At 37.7% G+C, this 20,267-nt stretch overlaps 1 protein-coding gene across 1 annotated transcript in view; it reads right to left on the bottom strand.

Annotated features, from left to right (window-relative positions):
- The window catches only part of HSF5 (heat shock transcription factor 5), a 38,571-nt gene extending 19,002 nt beyond the window's left edge, over positions 1-19,569 (bottom strand). Inside the window, exons 1-4 of the mRNA XM_004434893.2 lie at positions 18,963-19,569; positions 13,857-14,231; positions 5,027-5,124; positions 1,766-2,287 (exon numbers count right to left, since the gene is read on the bottom strand). Of these exons, the coding sequence (XP_004434950.2) occupies positions 1,766-2,287; positions 5,027-5,124; positions 13,857-14,231; positions 18,963-19,569 (1,602 nt within the window). The remainder of the gene's footprint in view (positions 1-1,765; positions 2,288-5,026; positions 5,125-13,856; positions 14,232-18,962) is intronic.
- Positions 19,570-20,267: the final 698 nt, after the last annotated feature.

Here is a 20,267-nt window from a genome sequence, read left to right as displayed (position 1 = left end):
AATTCACACACACACAAATTTACAATTGTTAAGACCACTATCTTCTTCCACTCCAGCATCCCTTCCACCAGATTTCCCCTCCTGTTTGTGATATTGGAATGGCCACAGGCATAATCCCGTTGGATGCTGTCAGTGGGGTTGTGGACATTTTATTCTACTAATTTTGTATTCTTTGTCTTAAAGAGGCCATGATAACTGTATAAGCTTCAGCCCTATAAAATCTAGGCCCTGCTTATGAGACATGAGTTTCTTTCTTGGAGTTCCTAAGTTTCCTTTGGAATGTCAAATCCCTTCATCAAGGTGACCAACTTCTGAAACACTCTATTTTCTTTATGAATTTATTTTAAAATAAACTACATAATAAAATAAAGCTAGAAGTTAAAAACATAGCTTTCAAAAGTTGTGATGTTCAGGGGCCAGCCCGATGGCATAGTGGTTAAGTTTGTGCATTTCCACTTCAGCAGCCCAGGGTTCGCCAGTTCAGATCCTGGGCGCGGACCTACTCACTGCTCATCAAGCCATGCTGAGGCGGTGTCCCACATAGAAGAATTAGAAGGACCTACAACTAGGATATACAACTATGTACTGGGGGCTTTGGGGAGAAAAAAAGAAAGAGAGGAGGATTGGCAACAGATGTTAGCTCAGGGCCAATCTTCCTCAGAAAAAAAAAAGTTGTGATGTCCAAATATATTTTTTAAAGAATAAGTAACTGTGTGAATGCAATTTTAAGGTACGAAATCTAATATTTTGGATGTGACTATGAAGGAACAAAGACAAATTCTGTGTTCTTTTCACAGGCATACTTGAAACATAATAGGCCTATCTTTGGGTCTATGGAATTTATAATATTATTTTAACTTATACTGGGTCTTAACAGTTGGGCTCAAAAGGAAATGAGCTGATAGGCACCTTAAGACATTTGGATCTAAAATTAGAGATAAAAAATGCATTTAAAAAAAACTGCCAAAAAGTTACCTTGGGGATCTCTAACAATAAAGATATTTTCAGTTCCATTAAAGAAACAAAAATCCAAAATGAAAAAATATATGTATCAGGCTAAGATGAAGAAAAAAATTAAAAGTAGACAAAAAATACTTATCAATTCACAAAAAGTGATTTTAATTTGGATGTACTTTTATTTAGAACCAAAGTTTATTCATTTTCTGGTCATAAACTAGCAGCAATAAAAGAATTATTCTCTGCCTTCAGAGTATGTGTCTCAAGCTAGAGTCAGAGTTCTGCTTTAGGAATGCAGATATTAGTAAGGAAATTCAAACACAGTAGGCTCACAAGTCAAATCAGAATTCAATAATGCTGTAAGAAAGTATGAAAAGACCTCCAACCATCTCCTTACCTCCATGCTACAGATGACTAGGAAAGTCCTGATATTATCTGGGAGATAAACCATCCCTCCTGAGTAGTGGAATTTAATCAGCCAGGCACACCTAGTCCATCCAAATTAGGACAGGAAGCAAAATTCAAGGGATGCTTTTAACATGAAAATAAGTCTTATACCACAATGCTCAATCAGACTGCCTCTCTAGAGGCTGACTTCAGACCATAACATAACAAAAGGATGCCTGGGGGTTAAGGTTACTTCTTTCTGAATCTTGTGTGCAGAACCACTGGGACATGATCCTTCTGGAAAGCATAATGAACTGGAATAAACCGAAATAAACTCTGGACAAACTCTCCACTAGAACAGTCCTTAGCAAAAAGCACTAGGTACTTTGAACTTTATTAGGATTTTTTCTTTGCCCCTTACCTGGTGTGTGCTGAACGGTAGCCCTTCCTGCACAAATACTACTGAAGTTGGAGATGGATTATGACTTAGCCGCTCCTTCAGTTTGACATGAGCTTGCTGGATAGCTGCAGATTCCTGCATTGTAGTATTTTCAAGAGGCTGAGCTGTGTGGATGGTATAGATGTACTCAGGTGACTGTGGTAGAGAGCAGGTAATTGCTTGTTCTGTTCCAACCACAAAAGACGTAATATCTGAGCCTACAGGAGTAAGTGGCTCCAGCTGGCTAGCCTGACTTGTGGAAGATGGATTGCTGTTGTTTGAATTAGCTAGAATATGTTGGCCTCTGTTAGACTGAGATGTTGGGCACTGATTCTCAACAGGCTCCACCTTTACCATCTCCAATTTAGGAGAGGAATGCAATTCATCTACTATTTGAAAAACAGCCTCTAGGTTTACTTCTGTCTTTTTATTTTCATCAGTAGCACTGCAAGGCCAATTAGAAGGCAGAAATTCAACTGGATAGGAGGATTGCATTGGAGGATTCTGGGAAAAGAGAAAATAGGACTGTTTGGATAGAAAATCAAATATGAGATTAAGGAGGAAAGCAACAACATGATAGGCTGATAATGCTAAACACAGATTAAATTTAAACTAAAGCTCACTAAAAAAACTTGAATGCCAATCAACTTCTCAGCAATGGTAGTTTCAATTCTATTGTTAACATTTACTTAGCAACCATTACATGTCAACCACTATGCTAAGTTTAATACAGGGATGGACCAATAATTCTCAGGGTTAAAGTATACAAAATCAAAAAGCTATAGTACCCAAATATCTATTTTCCAATAAAATGTCTATATACCAAATTCTTCCATAAAGGTTGACAGACAAAAACATCACTTGTATCTATCATATACTGTTCTCGGAATGTAGTAAGGAAATTTCAAATACAGGATGCTCACAAGTCCACCAATGCTTCTATAGATTCAGGGGGAGGTACTGATATTCTGTTCCAAATGATCTGGGAAAAAATGGATGGAATATAGAATGTCCTTTGATTCCTGAGATTATTTTTAATAATAAAACAATAGAATAAAAATAGCTGTCACTTTTAGATTGATATCTGTAAGATGTATTCTCTTACACACAGTACTTTGCACAGAGTAGGCATTCAATTACATGTTTGGTGATAAATGATCTCAAGCTATGAACATAAAATACTGAAGAGTAATGATTAAATAAAACATGTAATGAGTTGATGCTGCCAAATACAGAGCTTTGCACGGAGTAGGCATTCAATAAATGTTTGTTGATTATCTCAGATTATAAACATAAAATACAGAAGAGTTATGATGAAATAAAACATGTAGTGAGTTGATTTTGCCAAACACACTACTAACATTGTGTCAATAACCTGAAGGACACTAATGCCAAACAACGTAAATTTAAATGGTTTAAGTATCAAGCTACTTTACAATAGCACCAGTTATTGAGTTCTTACTATGTGCCAAGCACAGGCAAAGTGCTTTATATACATTATTTAATTTAATCCTCACAAGAGGCCTATGAAATGTGATAATCTCCATTTCCAAATGAAGAAACTGAAGTTCAGAGAAACTTCGTAATTTACCCAAAGTCACAATGAAATAACTGACAGAGCCAGGTTTCAAACCCAGGTTTGCCTGACTCAAGAGTTCTTGCTATTCACGCTTAGAATACACTGACCATCCATGCACACTCTCACCAACACCTACAGCCCAACTAAACTAACAGCATTTATTTCAAGAATGGCATCTGATGCGCCAGCCCCGTGGCTTAGCGGTTAAGTGCGCGCACTCCGCTGCTGGCGGCCCGGGGTTCGGACCCCAGAAGTGCACTGACGCAGCGCTTCTCCAGCCATGCTGACGCCGTGTCCCACATACAGCAACTAGAAGGATGTGCAGCTATGACATACAACTATCTACTGGGGCTTTGGGGGAAAATAAATAAATAAATAAAATCTTTAAAAAAAAAAAAAAGAATGGCATCTGAGATACTTTTTTTTCCATTTTAAAATTTTATGTCTACTTATCTCTATTTTCTTATAATGAACATGTTCTGTCTTTGTAGTAAGGAAAGGTCTTTAAAGATGTTTTAAATGACTTATTTAAAACATAAACGTAATCAAGATATAAACACTGTCCGAGTATGTCCAATATGATCCAGGTGAGAGAGTGTCTGGATCCACAAATGAGAGCATCTAATTTGTGGGACAGATGTGTCCCCCAGTGAAGATGATCAGACTGGACAATCATGCTTGATGATATCTGCCACTAAAAATGTCCAACTGAGTCCTCTTGATCTGATTCTATACTCTTCAAACAACAATCTGATTATAATTTGACTTCCCATATAGATTTTCTCTAAAAAAAAAAGGAACATTCTTTTGAGTACTGGAATGCCACTGGTAAGATATTCTCTCTCTCTTTTTTTTTTTTTTTTGGCCTTAGAGCCCCCTCTTTCTTTCTTTCTTTATCTTTTATAGATATTCTCTTAAGAGTGGAAAGCATCTTGGTTACATGGTATCAAAGGCAAACACATAATTCCAATCTTTAAACAATCATAGCATAAAAATACAAAGCATGGAATTTAATCTTATCCTAGAAATAGCAGTCTAAAACATTAAATCAAAGCAATTGTTTCCTAGTAAATAATGACAAGATAACAGAAGTACAGTGTTTACAACATGGGGGCTGAAGGGGACTACCACTTAAATTTCTCATTTTTGACATCATTTGTCCTTTTCCTTTAAAAAAACCTAATTATCCATACCATTTTGGAAGACCCTATCATTGGGTGACTTACATACTTTTACAGTTTATCTGGTATTCATTTTACCATGGAAGAGCCTAGAACAGCACTGTTCAAAACTAACTTTCAGCAATGACAGAAAAGTGCTCTATCTATGATGTACAATTTGGTAGCCACTAGCCATATGAGACTATAGAGCACTTGAAATGCGTCTAGTGTAACTGAGGAATGAATTTTAAATTTTGTTGTAATTAATTTAAATTTAAACAGCCACACATGGGTAGTGCTGACTGTATTGGACAATGCACGCCTAGAAGACTCCTCAGACATCATTTATATCAACTCTCTTTCTTTAGAATTGAGAAAACTGAGGGCAAAATCTGCAGCTCACCTCTGGCTACTCATTAAGATAAAATTACACTTTGAAATTTTGCAAGGCCAATAATATCGCACCTGATGCACAGAGTATGTCCATTGTTCCAAGACTCTTACCTGGAAGTAATTGCAGTGTGCATAGGAGGAGGCAGTGGGAGTGACACAACTACTGAGAGCGTCCATGTGGGTAGAAGGAGAGCAGCACTGTAGCACAGCTGGAACAAATTCAAATATAGAAAAGCCGTCAAACAAAATAAACCTCTACAGCACTCAAAGCGCTCCCCTCTTTCAACTTGGAAAAATTCCAAAAGCTTTCCTTTGTGGGTGCAACAAAATATCTTTAGTCCAATTAGATGCTATTATTTGTTGAAAACAACATGGTAAATAACTAATTTAAAAGGGTCATGTCTACTTTTATAAATGATTTCTTTAGCACCTAAACATTGTTACCTTTCTAACCAAACATTTATTCTTATTAAAAGTAGTTTCCTTTGTGGAAAATATCAGAACAAAGTTGGAGTTCCAAAATAATTGTCTCAATCATTTTAATAGTAACAAACATTTGGAGGAGGGTGTGTTTTTAAGGATAAAGTAAGTATGAAATACTCTCCAAACATTCCTACCATTATACAATGCATCCAGTGAAACCTATGCAAAAAATGTTTTAACCATTTAGACAAGTGGTTAGGAAGTCAGATTCTAGAGCCAGACTGCCTGGCTTTGGAGCCCAGCTGCAAAATTTTAATAGCTGTGTATAAATTTAAGCAAGGTTAATCTCTTTGGGTCTCAGTTTCTGCATCCTATTAGAATAGGGATAATAACAGCACCTCCTTAACATGTTTGTTGTGAGGAATGAATGAGTTAATATGCATAAAGCACTTAGAATAGTACTGGCATACAGTAAGCAATCAACACATAAATAGTTAACATGCTATTATCTTAAGAAATACATTTTCCAAACTTTCTCTTTATAGTTAGGATACCATGAAAAGATAGAATTCTTTGTACTGTGATAGTTATACTTACAATGCAGTCTTTTTTTTCCCCCCCCCCAAAGCCCCAGTAGATGCACATCCTTCTAGTTGCTGTATGTGGGACGCAGCCTCAGCATGGCTGGAGAAGCAGTGCATTGGTGCGTGCCCGGGATCCGAACCCGGGCCGCCAGTAGCGGAGCGTGCGCACTTAACCGCTAAGCCACGGGGCCAGCCCCAATGCAGTCTTAATAATAGGTTAAGTCTCCTCTTTTCCAGAGAGAGACTCTCCAGACAAATGAGAATCAGTTATAACATCACACCTTTGGATTAAACAGAGGATGACATCTATTAAGCACCTACCATGGCACAGTACTAGGTGCTTTGCATATATTGCCTCATTTAATCCAAACAACATTGAATGAGGTATTAACATTACTTTACAAAAATAAGGACACTAAAGCTCAGAGATGTTAGATAATTCGCGGAAAAGTCACAAAGCTGGTAGTGACAGAGGCAGTAATCAAACTCTAAAGCACGTGCTCTTTAATCTACCTAAATACTTCCCAAATCTTTCCTTCTTCCTAAAATGTCACATTTGAATTTTACTAGAACTCCGCTTGATGAATATCTTTAAGGTGTCTTTACTATGAGGTGGCAACTTTCTTATGTTCACATTTTTCATATTTTGAGTGTGCTAATAAACTTATTAAATAACCTGATTCTGTAATCCTTTGAAAGCAAATTAGCCTAAAGATTATAAAAATTCAATGAAATGCTTCCCTATCTCTCCATTGACTACTGATTTTTAAAATGTCAGAAGTTCATAAAGGTATACTAGAAATAAATATTTTCTTATTATATCGTGCAATTTAAGGCATTAAATTTTCCACATGGAAGGAAATAATGGACAGAATTCTAGTTCAGATACAAAGATAAGGGTTGGTGTTTTCTGAATTATATCATTTTAATATTCAAGTGATTAAAAAAGCCAGATATTACTAAGATGGCCACATAAAATTCAAGCTGTTGTCACTTCCAATATAGGTTAGGCAAACAGGTTCTTATACTTTACCTTTGGAGATTATTCAAATATACAATTAAAATATTTTGGATTTGAACTTGGTTTCCCAGGATATTTGAAAGCATAAATATCCCGGGAAATAAGTTAAATCCAAAGAGCAAAACAGCAAGGTGGGGTCTGCAGAGTTTGCCAAAACTCTGAAAAAACTGGGACTTGTTTCTAGAGTTTTAACAGTTAAGAAAACCTAGCCCCCTAGCGGCAGGAAAAGTCTCAATCAGGAGCTGCAGGTTTTCACCCACAAGGGCACGATAAAACAGTATTTCAATACAAATAAGTCAACGAAAGGTATTAGCTTTATTTTTCTGATATTGCTATGTTATAACTCCATTGGTTACACATTTTGAATAGTTGTTAGTGTACTTTAAAGTAAGTTTCTTGGAAAAATAGAATATACAACAGAGAATATATTAATATATAGTCGATAGGTAATTTGGTGGTATCTAAGGAAAGAGCAAAATAGTGAATGTCCTTAAAGAGTCCAGTAACATATAGAAGGTAGAAAGGTACCTGCATGAAGAAAAGGAAGACTTGAATAGATAATCCAAAAAGATTCCTCAATGGCTATTTCCTTACCAGTGCAGTCCTACTTTGTATAGTCAACAAAACAGAACAAAGCAAGTATTAGTAAGTTTATTGAATATGAAAACCTAGCTATAGAAATGCAACTGTGTGCTTAATAAATGACAAATTAATCTAGTGTGTATTAGGAAAGCATTATGACAGCACTAACATCTATAAAACTGAGTTTATCACCACGTCCTAAGACATCTTCATCTGCACAGAGATCTTCCAGTGTCTTCCTGATGGCAGTGTTCACTTAAGGCATTAAATTGCACATAGAATAAAAAACTCAAAATAATGGACAGAATTCTATTTCAGATATAAATATAAGAGTTGATGACATTTTTAAAAACAATTCTGGTAATAATAAAAAGCCAGGATTACTAAAAACTATCTAAAGGTAACAATTTTCATTTCCACTATAGATTAGAAAAACAAGTTCACATACTTAATCCTATGGAGGTAATTCAAATATATAATTTAAATGTTTTAGACTTGAATATACTCTAGAATAGTACAGCGTCAACAGTGAGAAAATACCCAGTATAAATGCTCAAAAGGAAAAACATCCTAATAACAAATTTAATTTCAAGATAAGTTACTATAGCAATGAGAACCCCAACATCTCCTCATTTATGGTGAGGTAAAGAAAAGATCTTCTGAGTATATACCCAAAAGAACTGAAAGGAGAACAGATATTTGTGCACCCATGTTCATAGCAGTATTATTAACAGTAATCTAAAGGTGGAAGCAACACAGCGTCTATCAACAGATGAATGGATAAACAAAATGTGGTACATACATACAGTAGAAAATTATTCAGCATTAAAAAGGAAGAAAATTTTTTTTTTTTTTTTTTTTTTAAAGATTTTATTTATTTTATTTTTTCCCCCCAAAGCCCCAGCAGATAGTTGCATGTCATAGCTGCACATCCTTCTAGTTGCTGTATGTGGGACTCGGCCTCAGGATGGACGGAGAAGTGGTGCCTCGATGCGCACCCGGGGTTCCGGGATCCGAACCCGGGCCGCCAGCATTGCAGTGCGCGCACTTAACCACCAAGCCACAGGGCCGGCCAGGAAGAAAATTTTTGACACATGCTACAATATCAATGAACCTTGAAGATATTACACTAAGTGAAATAAGCCAACCACAAAAGGATAAATATCATATAATTCTTCTTATATGAGGTTCCTACAGTTGTCAAATTCTTCAAGATAGCAAGTAGAATGGTGGTTGCCAAGAGCTGGGGGGAAAGGGGAATGTGAAGTTAGTGCTTAAAGGGTATGGAGTTTCAGTTGGGGAAGATGAAAAAGTTCTGGAAATAAATGGTGGTGATGCTAGTACAATGTAAACGTATTTAATGCCACAGAACTGTACACTTAGAAATGGGTAAAATGGTAAAGTCTATGTTATATATATTTTAGCTCAATAAAAAGAAAGGCAAAAATAACTGTGCTTTTGCATAGTTTCTTCTGGTGCCTAAAGAAACTTCCTGGTGTATCTATGCCAAGTCCCTCTTTCCATAAGAACAAAATCAAGCCTTTTCAGAAACTGACAATACAAGCTACCTGAGCACAAGAGTAACAGCATTCAAAAGCTCTTATAAATCCAGATCCTATATTTATGTACATTACGTAGGATTAGAAGCCTAAAGATCAAATCTTTAGAATTTAAATGTACTTTGTGTGTGTGTGTGTGTGTGTGTGTGTGTGTGTGTGTGTGTGTGTGTGTGAGGAAGATTAGCCCTGAGCTAACATCCAATGCCCATCCTCCTCTTTTTTGCTGAGGAAGACTGGCCCTGGGCTAACATCCGTGCCCATCTTCCTCCACTCTACATGGGACGCTGCGACAGCATGGCTTGACAAGCGGTGCATCTGTGCGCACCTGGGATCCAAACTCGCGAACCCCGGCTGCCAAAGCGGAGCTCACGCACCTAACCACTGAGCCACCGGGCGGGCCCCTTAAATGTACTTTAAAACAATAATATGCAACCCTTTTTGCCAGAGTCAATTCAGAAAAATTTTTAAATAATGATACTATATTTTTCAATAAAAAATTAAAATATCATATGTTACCTTGGGGGGAAGTATATATTCTTACAAATTACTTTATTTAGGCTTTAAAGTGTTACTATCTAGGCTCATTTGAAAGACAGCTTCTAAAATATTTTATCTTTTATATGTAAATAGTGTTTTAAATTTTATAAAGTCCATTCACATACATTAATTCAATTAATCCCTGACCCAAACTATTATTGTCACTTTATAGAAAGAGAAATTGAGGCTAACATGAAATAATCCACTGAAGGTCACGTTGGATGACTAACTGCGAAGCTGAGACTAGAATTATTTCATACTATTCAATAAATTATTTCCTAAGGGCCCATCAGAGCCAAGCACTACACTAGGTGTAGAGGGATACTGAAATGAATTAGAGGCAGCCCCACTCCTCAGAGGTCCCAACTGGACCTCCCACTCTAGCAGTTGGAGTATGTTCTTTCCCCTTGAGCAAGGTGAGTCAATAACCCAGGGCAGTCCCTCTGCCACCAGCAGCATAGAAGGGTAGGCCCCTCCACCAATCTCTGTTGTCTACTCCAACTGGGAGTAACTAACTCTGGGGAAGAGATATACCAGGAAAGAGTCTCTCAAAAGAAAAACAGAACAAAACAAAGCAAAAAGTCCCTCTTTGTACGAGAGGTAGGCAGGCAGCAAAGCACGAAAGCCAAAAGAATGGACTTTTGAGTCAGTTTGCCTGGGTCTGTTGCCGAGGCCTATCTTCAGTTTCCTAATCTATTAAATAAGGATAATTACATCCCCTATCTTATAAAGTTGTTGTGAGGATTAAATGAATTAATATTTGAAAAGTACTCAGAACAGTACCTGGTCATAGTGATTGCTATATAAATATTTGTTAAATAAAATATGAGATGAAGGGCAGTTACAAATCGCTAACCATTGCTTTGAGCTTAAAATTGAACTTTGAAAAAAAAAGGCAAAGTAGATTTTGAGTCAATTCAGCACTATAACATTAGTCAAAGGAAAACAATTCCTCAATACAGGACTCTCTCTATACATAAATATGAATATATGAATATTCTTATGTTCAAAGATAGAGAGAATGAGTAAAATTAAAAAGTCTAAAATGAAATTTTTCATAAAAAAGGGAAATTATTACAGTAGCACACTGCAAAAATAACATCAGAGGAAAAAAATTGAATTCAAGATAGGGCAAGACTAAATAGTCAACTAATACTGGATCTACAACATTTTGTCTTTGAAGGAATAATAAGAGCGGAAAAAATGTAAATGAGCTAGGCAAAGAAAACAGACGCTTCAAGAGAGGAATGACAAATGAAAGAAATGATTCAGATGAGTCATTTTATGAGTCAGTCTGATAATTTTTAGGTTCAATGTTTGGCTTTACTAGAGAAATTAATAATTTATGAAATATTACAAAATTCAAAAGTTACTGGTTTTACTCTTTGAAGACCAGATCCAAGTTTATTTTCAATATAACTAATTTTTAAATAAAATTGGGTGTTGTTTTTTACTAAAATTTGATCCACACCTCAACTCACAGAGTTCACTTTGAAAGGATTCAAGTATGACCATTATTCCAAAATTAGTTACTTTATTAGGACTTAGAGAGCCGGATTTGGGAGTGATTACTATCCTGCCTCTGAGAATGATATTCTATTTAACTTTGGGAAAGTCATTTGTAACGCTCTTCATAAACAGGTACTCACTAAATATTGGTTAAATCGCTCACTACTTTTTGCTTCCTTCACCCAAAATTTGGAGAAATTAAGTACTTGAACAGTGTTTTTATGGCACTTTCTTTTCCATATCAGGTCTTTAATATTTAACAATACAACTTTTTATTTATATAGTACTTCAGAATGTTCAAAGCAGTTTTGCCTACATTATATCATAGAACTACTCTATGTTTCAGAAGTCATCATGAGATTTCTTATTCTCATAACCTCAGAAACTTTATAGTCATTTCAATTATCCCTATTAAAGAAAACAAAACAAAAATTCAGGTAACACAAGATTCTATTTCATATGCACTGTACACTATCAAAACATCAGCAGCACTTACTTGTTTTTTTAATGTCTCTTTCCTAGTCCTTACCCTGAACTCTTGGAAACAACTTTCAATTTATAAATTTACATCCAAGCTAATATAAAATATTTTTAAAACATATCCTAAATCATAATAATTTAACAAACAGTATTTCTATAATGAATGAATAATATTAACTATTTGTAGTGTTTTCTGGTAAATAATACATAAATGGTTCTAATAAAACTTAGAACTAGGAGTTTCCAAGAGGATTGTTGGGACTGTGGAATACATTTTCCCAGAGAAACAACATCATACAGGCTGGTTTGGCTCCTAAGCCAGACTGTAACCATCTTAAGTGTAGGACTAATAGTAATATAGAACCTAACCACTAGATCTAATACGTCCATAGGAAAATGCCTCCAAAACTCCAAATTGGAAGGCCAAGCACATTTCTACATCTCTCTGCTGCAGTCCTTCCAAATTTCAACTCCCCAGAAGCTTTTGAGTCTTTAGTAGTTTGAGGAGGGAGGTTAGGAAAGAGAAACATTTATGGGTAAAAGGAGGGTGGTAGGGGTATTGTTCAGTTGATAGGCTCCAGAATGTAAAGCAAGTCTAAGGAAGACACAGACTGTCTCTCTCTCTATGTATATACTCTGTGCATACATGGAATGCAGCCAAAATTTTAATATAGATAGCAATGCCTAATTTGTTTATTAAAATATTGGATTAAACTCTTTATTCATAAAAACCTGACCCTATTTGTTGCTATACATAAGATATATAACTTACAACATGAAATTAGTCATCTTCTATTTTTAAAGATCACATAGACATTTTTGTTTTTCAAAGAAGTACCTAAAAATCTGCAAAAATACTAAGCCTCAACCTTTTTCTATATAAGAAGGTAAAAAAAAAATTTTTTTAACTTCTAATAGGCAAATGATTAAAAGTGCTAAATCATCCTTACTCCATATAATTCCTTCCCCTTTTCGTTTTCAACTCCATCCACCAACACAGCAGCAGCTCTAAAATCCATAAGACCCAACCTAATTTAAACTCTGGTTTTATTATTTTAATATTATTAAACTTAAATGCTTTGGGAAAATAAAGCAATCCCTTTTACTGCTATATTCAGATAGACTGCAATGAGCCAATAGTAAAAGAATATAGTTGGATGTTACAGCTAGAAAATAGTGAGTACTGCCACAAATAGAACAGTTACGAGATATACAACTTTTACAACAAATTATTTAATTCCCTTATCTAATTTAAATTCCTTCCACTTATTTTAGCTTTTGATTTCACCCTGCCTGGGAGAACTGGTCTAACAAAATATCTCTAGAGATTGCTTCCGTATCAACATATCTGAGAAAATTAATATTCTGAGAGTCTTAATTCATAGGGCAAAGAAATGCCCCTTTCTTCTCTCTCTGGTCTTTTCTGAAAGCCTTGACCCTTGCCTTGTTTCTATTGCCCCATTTCATCACTCTGTGTAAAGCACATTATATGATGAAACACACAGCACCGCTATCGTGCTTCTGCAAAATAGAAAATACATTTGAATGAAATGTTAAGGCTATTATCTTGCAAAAATGTACTCTACCTGCAAAAAAGACATCCCTCCCCCCACCAACCGAGAAGCTAAACAGATGGTCACTATGGTAAGGATTCCCAATTAGTGGGAGATCTACCGGTATGTCTTCAACGCCCTTGGTTGAGCTCTAGGTCAGCTGTCATTGCCAGGTTCTCCTTCTCTGCTACTCCTAGGGACCACACTGTCAAAACACCATCACGTTTTTACTAAAAGAATATAATTTAGCTTTAAATGATGGAGAATACGCTGTTTTATTAAACTTCATTACTGAGATACTAAAATGATTTCATTATGAGGTAATCTCACCCATAAAGTTAAAAAGTATAAAATATATAATATGCATACAAATTTTTTTTAAAAAACCTACTGCACCAAGGGCAGAGTTACGGCAAGGTTCTGGTGTAGTAAGTCTTAATTTCATGACTAGGGCACATTTTGAAGATACAAAAGTTTCGCTAAAAACATACACCTGTATGCACCAACAGAATTTTCATAATCCTTAAGAACACGATGAAATTTTATATATTGCTTAAAAATAGGTCCTGATGAGAAAACTTTGACATTTCTTAGGCGCAGATTCCTATTTTTATTTAAGCATACAGAAATGCATTTATAAATGCTCATTATAAAGTACCTTAAGAGAAGTCAACCAACTTGAATTTCTCATACCTGTTGGATAGTAGGCTTGGGAGTACTGCGCTGAGGGTGTGTAGTTACTATATTTTTGGGAGGAGCTGACCATTGTTTGAGGACCTTGCTGAACATGTACGGATGTGGCGCTGGGCTGCAAGGTATAGGTAACCTCAGTTGGAAACCTCTGCAGTACAGGAAATGGAACCCCTTTATCTGAAAAAGTGGGAGATGTTTCCACTTGTCCTGGGTGCATTCCAAGGGAGTTCTGCCATGTTCTAGGAGGAATCGGGGTCCGATCTAAACCTTTCAGAGGGAAAGTACTGTGGTTGTGAGATGAAGTTGATACGTAGGAGTAAGGAGACAAACTATCTCGCCGGAATGACCGGTGGAATTGTCCTACAGCCACTGGTCCTGCATAAAAGAGGAAGAACACATTTACTAATTTTACATTACACAACCAGACGTAGTAAACCAAAAGTCACAAAATAAACTCTACTCTTCACCTATGAAGATGTTAGTTCTCAGCCATTTTTAACACAACAGAAATTTAGTTTTGATAAAAACAAATTCAGATACCAGAATGAGATTACACATGTAATGCGATAAAATAATCAAATAAACTTTTGTTTGGTTCTCAATACGACTGTCATAAGAGACAAAGTGGCCAAACTCTAATGTTAAATAAAATATTCAGTGTTAAAAGTCTTTTATAGCTGATTCAGTCATCTTACCTTTTACCTCAACTGATTGACCCAGATTTTTCCAATCTGTAAACTACTTCCCAGAAGTTTAAGAAATTCCATTCAGTCTTTCAAATCATTTAGGAACCTTAATAATAGGCATGAAAATAAGCACTCAACCATATATATAAAAGAAATACGTGTGGAAGAAATAAAATTTATAACACAAACCAAAAAGAAATTAAATGTTCTTTGCTCCATTTCAATTTTTTTTTTAATGATAATCTTTGTAGAAAAGTCAGGCTTGAAAATTCTGACTTAGTTCTCTTCTTCATTCTTTATATCAATCAATAATTCTCCATTGTCTTTTTTTCCTCAGAGTATCTCTAGATACTCCTAGATGTCAGTGGCTCTCAAACACTGATTTACATCTGAATCACCTGGAGAGTTTGTTAAAAATCCACATACCCAGGCCCAGAGATTCTGATATTTGCTTTTCTCCTCTCTAGCAAGCTAGAAACAAATTAAAAAGTGGAGATGAGGAAGAGAGAGAAAGGGCAATACTATGTAATGAGGAAAAGAAAAATATAAATGTTGCAAGCTGGACTTATTTTATAGAATGTGGTTCTTGAACATAAACATAGCTAACCTAATTTATTCCTAGGGAGGGCTTTATGTATTAAATTATATGGTTCACAAATTCCTTTCAATTTGTTTTATTGAACTAATCCACAAAACAGAGGGAAAGTCTAATTTATGTGCTATCATCTGTTAAACCACAAGGTGAAAAACAGCACTCAAACACCTACCTTTCCAAATATTTAAACTGTAAATCCATTCAACATGTTACACATCTTTCATTCTATTTCTATGGTGTTTAATTTCCTCTAAAGATAAAGCATTAGGGGGTGCTCCTAACCACTTCTGGTTTGGCGCTGCCTGATTCAAATCCATTTTTGCTCAAGTAAACTCTTTAAAAAATAATAAAAATTAAAAAAAAAAGAATAAAACACTAATGTCACAAATAAACAAATCACACATACATATATATACACACATTCTGGAGCCCTGGAAATCAAGAGCTCTAAATCTAATGGGAAAAAAATCTTAGTTCAAAAAATTGAATGTATTCAAATGATACACCTCTTAAAAACTACTCTTCCTTTTTTCCTTTAAAGTACTTTATTGTTTTTATAAAGTACTTTAAATCGTTTTAACAATACCTGACTAGCAATTCCATATGCCTATACACTTTGAACTCACCACTGACAATCCTTTGTTTTAATATCTAAAGAAACAGTTTTTGCTTTTCATGACAGGTGTCTCTGAGGTCCCAAACTACCCATCACTTCATTTTTCCCTGGATGCTTCACATGCTAAAACTACATATTGCTACCGTGTGCAAGAGCTCACTAATCCTTCTTCTACCCTCTACCGGGTTAGGCTGTGGATGAATTTTCAGATTGTCAATAACTTAAGCAGCTAATTAAAGAATTTTGTACCTTGATTTCTCAAATTCTGGTTTATATCTGAGTTAAAATATAAATTCTACTTCTCTCATGATAATCTTTGACTGATGGCCAAATATTTATATACTTTAGATGTTGCTAACATAAGAAGACTGTTAGGATTAGAAGGGCATTCCTTTAAATTTGTTTATTTTTTAAAATAAAGAACTAAAACATGTTCAGCTCTTATTTATTCTTCTGATTAAGAGTCACCTCATAGGGTTCTATTCTGATCAACTTTACCGAATATCACCTGCATGTCTTCAGAACATCTTTAAGATGGATTAGACAAAGTTTAAATTCTGAATTCTGGAAATGAAAGGCAGGATGGATTTCTGTTTTTAAAGATTCTATTCCTTCTATATAAGTGAATCTGAGCTAATTAACCCCCAGGAAAGAACTTGCCTCTTGCCCAAAACTTGCCTCTTGAGAGCTTGGTATCCCCAGGAAAAGACAGATTATCTACTGCACAGACTTGTTACTTAGTTTAGGAGGTTTTAACAAATGTTGTAAAATAAATTGCTACTAAAAACAAAATAACAAAAGTAGACAAACAAAAAAAAAGAAAAACGTGATCCTTACATTCTCCTAAGGTGAACAAGACAGCTGGCTCAATGGATCTAGATAAAAAAACTAGGTCCTAAAATAGAAGATTCTACTGTAAAAGAGATAGAGTATTCAAACAATAAGCTGAAGTAGAACACAGAAAACAAAATGGAAACTAAGAAGTAGCAGTGTAGTCAAGCATATAACCAAGGCAAGATTCAAGCAGAATAAAAATTAAGTGAGGAAAAACAGAAGAGCCAAGGACTCAGAACACGGAATTAAAGCAAAGTTAGGCCAGCATTCTTGAACTCAGAATTACATTCCACCCAAACCAGTAACACAAGTCCCTAGTGAACCAAGCCTATGGTGTAGACAATCCACACCTGACATACCTTCTGCATACACTAACAGGTAGAATGGTAAAAAACAGGAAATGCATGAAAACTACAATAATCTAGGTATATATGGATTAATGTATTATCTATACTGAAAAAGTATGAATTAAATTTATAATTTTTAATAAATAATCTTTAAAATGCTGACCAACTGAACTATAAGTGAAGAAAATCAGAACATAGATAGTCCCTGTATTTCCTCTATTAAAATGGACTCTATCCTTAGAACACAACTAGGTTTAAGATAGGTGAGGGAAAAAGAAAATCAGAGAAAAGAAAAAAGTGAGCAAGAGTTGATTTTTATGTATGTATATATATATGTCTCTTTGTTTGAAATGGTTATCCTATTTTTCCGAAGAACATATTTTCCAGTCTTTTCTCCTTATGCCCACCAGATAACACAACCTGAAAAAACAAATATCCTTGTCAGAGATTCTGCCAAACGTATGCCATGGTATTGTCTCTGTTGCCTTTCCACATCGGATTCCCCATCAAAATCAATGGCCATCGCATGGAAGTGGCTTAATATTCCTTTAGAATTCCTTTAGAACATTCCTATGCCACTGCTATTTTTCCAACTTGTTACTAGAACTCTAACCTAATCCCTTATCTTCTAAACTCCACAGAAACACAACCTAATCCGTTATCTTCTCAATTCCAAATGAACAAAGTGCTACCTCATTCCTAAACCCGGGCCTCGGTTAAACTGAACATAGTGTTGCTTTTATTTGTATATTTAAAAAGTTTTCCATAACTGAAAAATAACCCAGACATCTTTATGTTAAATCCACGTTAACATACTGAAAATGTTTCTATTGCTCTCCTAGTTGAAGGTAAAGAATGAATTCTCATTATTATATCCTGTTGCTTTCTTGGTATACTGCTTCATATCATGGACTCTTTAAACAGAGAAAGGGAATATTGCCACCCTCACCTTCCTGGAAGAAGGGGAAGAACATCAGAAAGCAAGTTTATAAAATAATTTTCTATCACAGAGAGTTTTTCAACTTTTAGTAAATATACATTTATACATACAAAGTTTTTTCAATACTGAAATATTGTAGCGAATGAAAAATTTAAAGGCTGTAAATGTGAGCTTTCTAAAATTCTCTTTAACTACAACTTGACAGCTATAAAGAAAACCATTTTTGTCTTATGTTTGTCTAACCACAACACCTAAGTAAGCATCAGCTCTAATTAGCTACAATGAAAGAAATGTTTAACCAATTTATTCTATATAGGAACAATATCTGGTAAACAATAAAGAATATTATACTTTTGCTCTTAAGATATACAAACAATGTCTATCATTCTATACATTACTTGGAACCTAGAACATGCTTATTTAGGCTCTAAAGAAACTTCTTCCAAGAACACTTCTTCCAAGATTTCTCAGCTGTGTCAACGGGTGGAAGATGGCATGTCTCAAAGACAAACTTCCACTTAAGGTACTTTGTTCACTTTCTCTTGGTTGGTATAAACCTTCCAAGTTTTCTTTGCTGTGACTTTGTTCCTTCCTACCTTGACCTTCAGCACATTCTCACTCCGTATAGCACCTCTGCTGCTTCCCATTAGGGCACAGGAGACTCCTCCGTGTTTCGTCTAGACCCAGGGCTTCAACAAAGAGCTCCTTACTCTAGATGTTCAAAGTGGAGAGACTGGGTCTCAAGAAGGCAATGGCTATGGTGGATTGGAGTTCAAGAAGGGCCCAGGAAGAACAGAGCGAAAGCCTCTGAAGAGGTCCCTTTGGCTGCCAGTGGACATGGCAGGAACTAAATGTTTACGGACTCTCTCCAGAGGAGGTACTGGTGGAAAGGGAGTGCTGGTGCCAGTGAGAACGATGGAGGTGATGAGACCTACTTCCCGGGAAGCACAGCAGAAAGGGGATCCCGGGGGCATTTCGGATACCTCAAAGGGGCGGATGTGCGAAAATGCCTTTGGAAGTGGCGGTCGCTGCCCGACGCCCCTGTGCCCTGCGGCGGGCGAGGGCCACGGAGGCCCAATGGCACTCACCGTGCGGCTCGGGCCGGGGCCCCGCGGGCGGCGGCGGCTCCTGGTGCTGCAGCGGGGAGGTGGAGGCCGAGGTGGAGGCCGAGGCGGAGGCCGACGTGATGAGGAGCCTCTGGAAGCGGTTGGGCGGGCGGCAGGGCACCTCCAGGCCGGCCGCCAGCTTGGCCTTGTTGGCGCTGGTGAGCCTCTTGAGGTGCACGAGCAGCTGCGGCTGGTCGCGGCGGAAGTGCGGGCTGTGGAAGTGGTGGAGCGGCCCGTCGCCCGCCGGCCCGCCGCCCCCCGGCCCCGGCCCGGGCCCCGCCGCGCCCGGCCCGCCCAGCACCACCTTGCGGAAGCCGTAGAGGTTGAGCTGGCGGATGAAGCTGGTGAAGTTGGTGGTTTTGAAGAGCTCGGGCTCTGCCCCGGCGCCCCCGACGCTGCCGCCCCCGGCCCCGGCCCCCGCGCCCGGCGGGCTCAGCAGCTCGGCCTCGAAGAGAGGCTGGTCGATGAGCAGCCCCTCGCCGCGGCCGTCCCAGCGGATCGAGCGGTACCGGGGGCTGTTCACCAGCCGCCACAGCTTGGCGGGGAAGTTGTTGGGGTTGATGGGGGTGGAGAGCAGCGTCTCCTCCATCGCCCCCGCCCGGGCCCTGGGCCTCGCCCCGCAGAGCCTGGCTTTCCCACCCCGTTCTCGATCCCCCCGGCCTTCGCTTGGCCCTGCCCCCTCCCGCCAGCGCCCGGCCGCCGCGGACCCGGGGACCGTTGGCGCACGAGCCCCCGCCTTGCCTCCCAGCGTGGCCAATGGGGCCTCGAGTTCCCGCCGCGCGGCCGACGCGGCGCCAGCCGGCCCGCCCCCCTCGACGCCGCGCACCCGGGCCCGCGCGACGCCGCGTGGCCCCCGCCACGTGCAGCAGCCGGGGTCGCCGCGGGAGACAGTCACCCTCCCTGGAAGTCCTAAAATCGCTGGGAATTGCCACCCACCAGGTGGTGTTAAGTCCTGCAAAGAAAGAAGCCCGATTATCCCCCATGGAATACTAAGATTCCTGTATCGCACAACTAGCATGTGGGGATTTAGAATTCAGAAATTGTTCAATACAAAGCCAGTCGTTCTTGAGAACAAAGGGCCTAACTCTCATAGTACTAACAGTTGAATCGCTCGTCTCTCCAGATAAAAATGGTGATGGTGGTATAGTATCCTGAGTAAACAAATTCACCTTTTAAATGGTACCGTTTTATATATTTTTAAATATACTATTTTAAGCCAGTATTTTGCTCAGGACGGTTTACTCAAAGGATGAGAACGGAGGTGCCTATGAGGAGGGAATCAGGAGG

The sequence above is a fragment of the Ceratotherium simum genome, chromosome 16 (assembly GCF_057802395.1).
Source record: "Ceratotherium simum simum isolate JZ-2026a chromosome 16, ASM5780239v1, whole genome shotgun sequence".
NCBI classification, from domain to species: Eukaryota; Metazoa; Chordata; class Mammalia; order Perissodactyla; family Rhinocerotidae; genus Ceratotherium; species Ceratotherium simum.
This window is presented reverse-complemented; position numbering and strand designations above follow the sequence as displayed.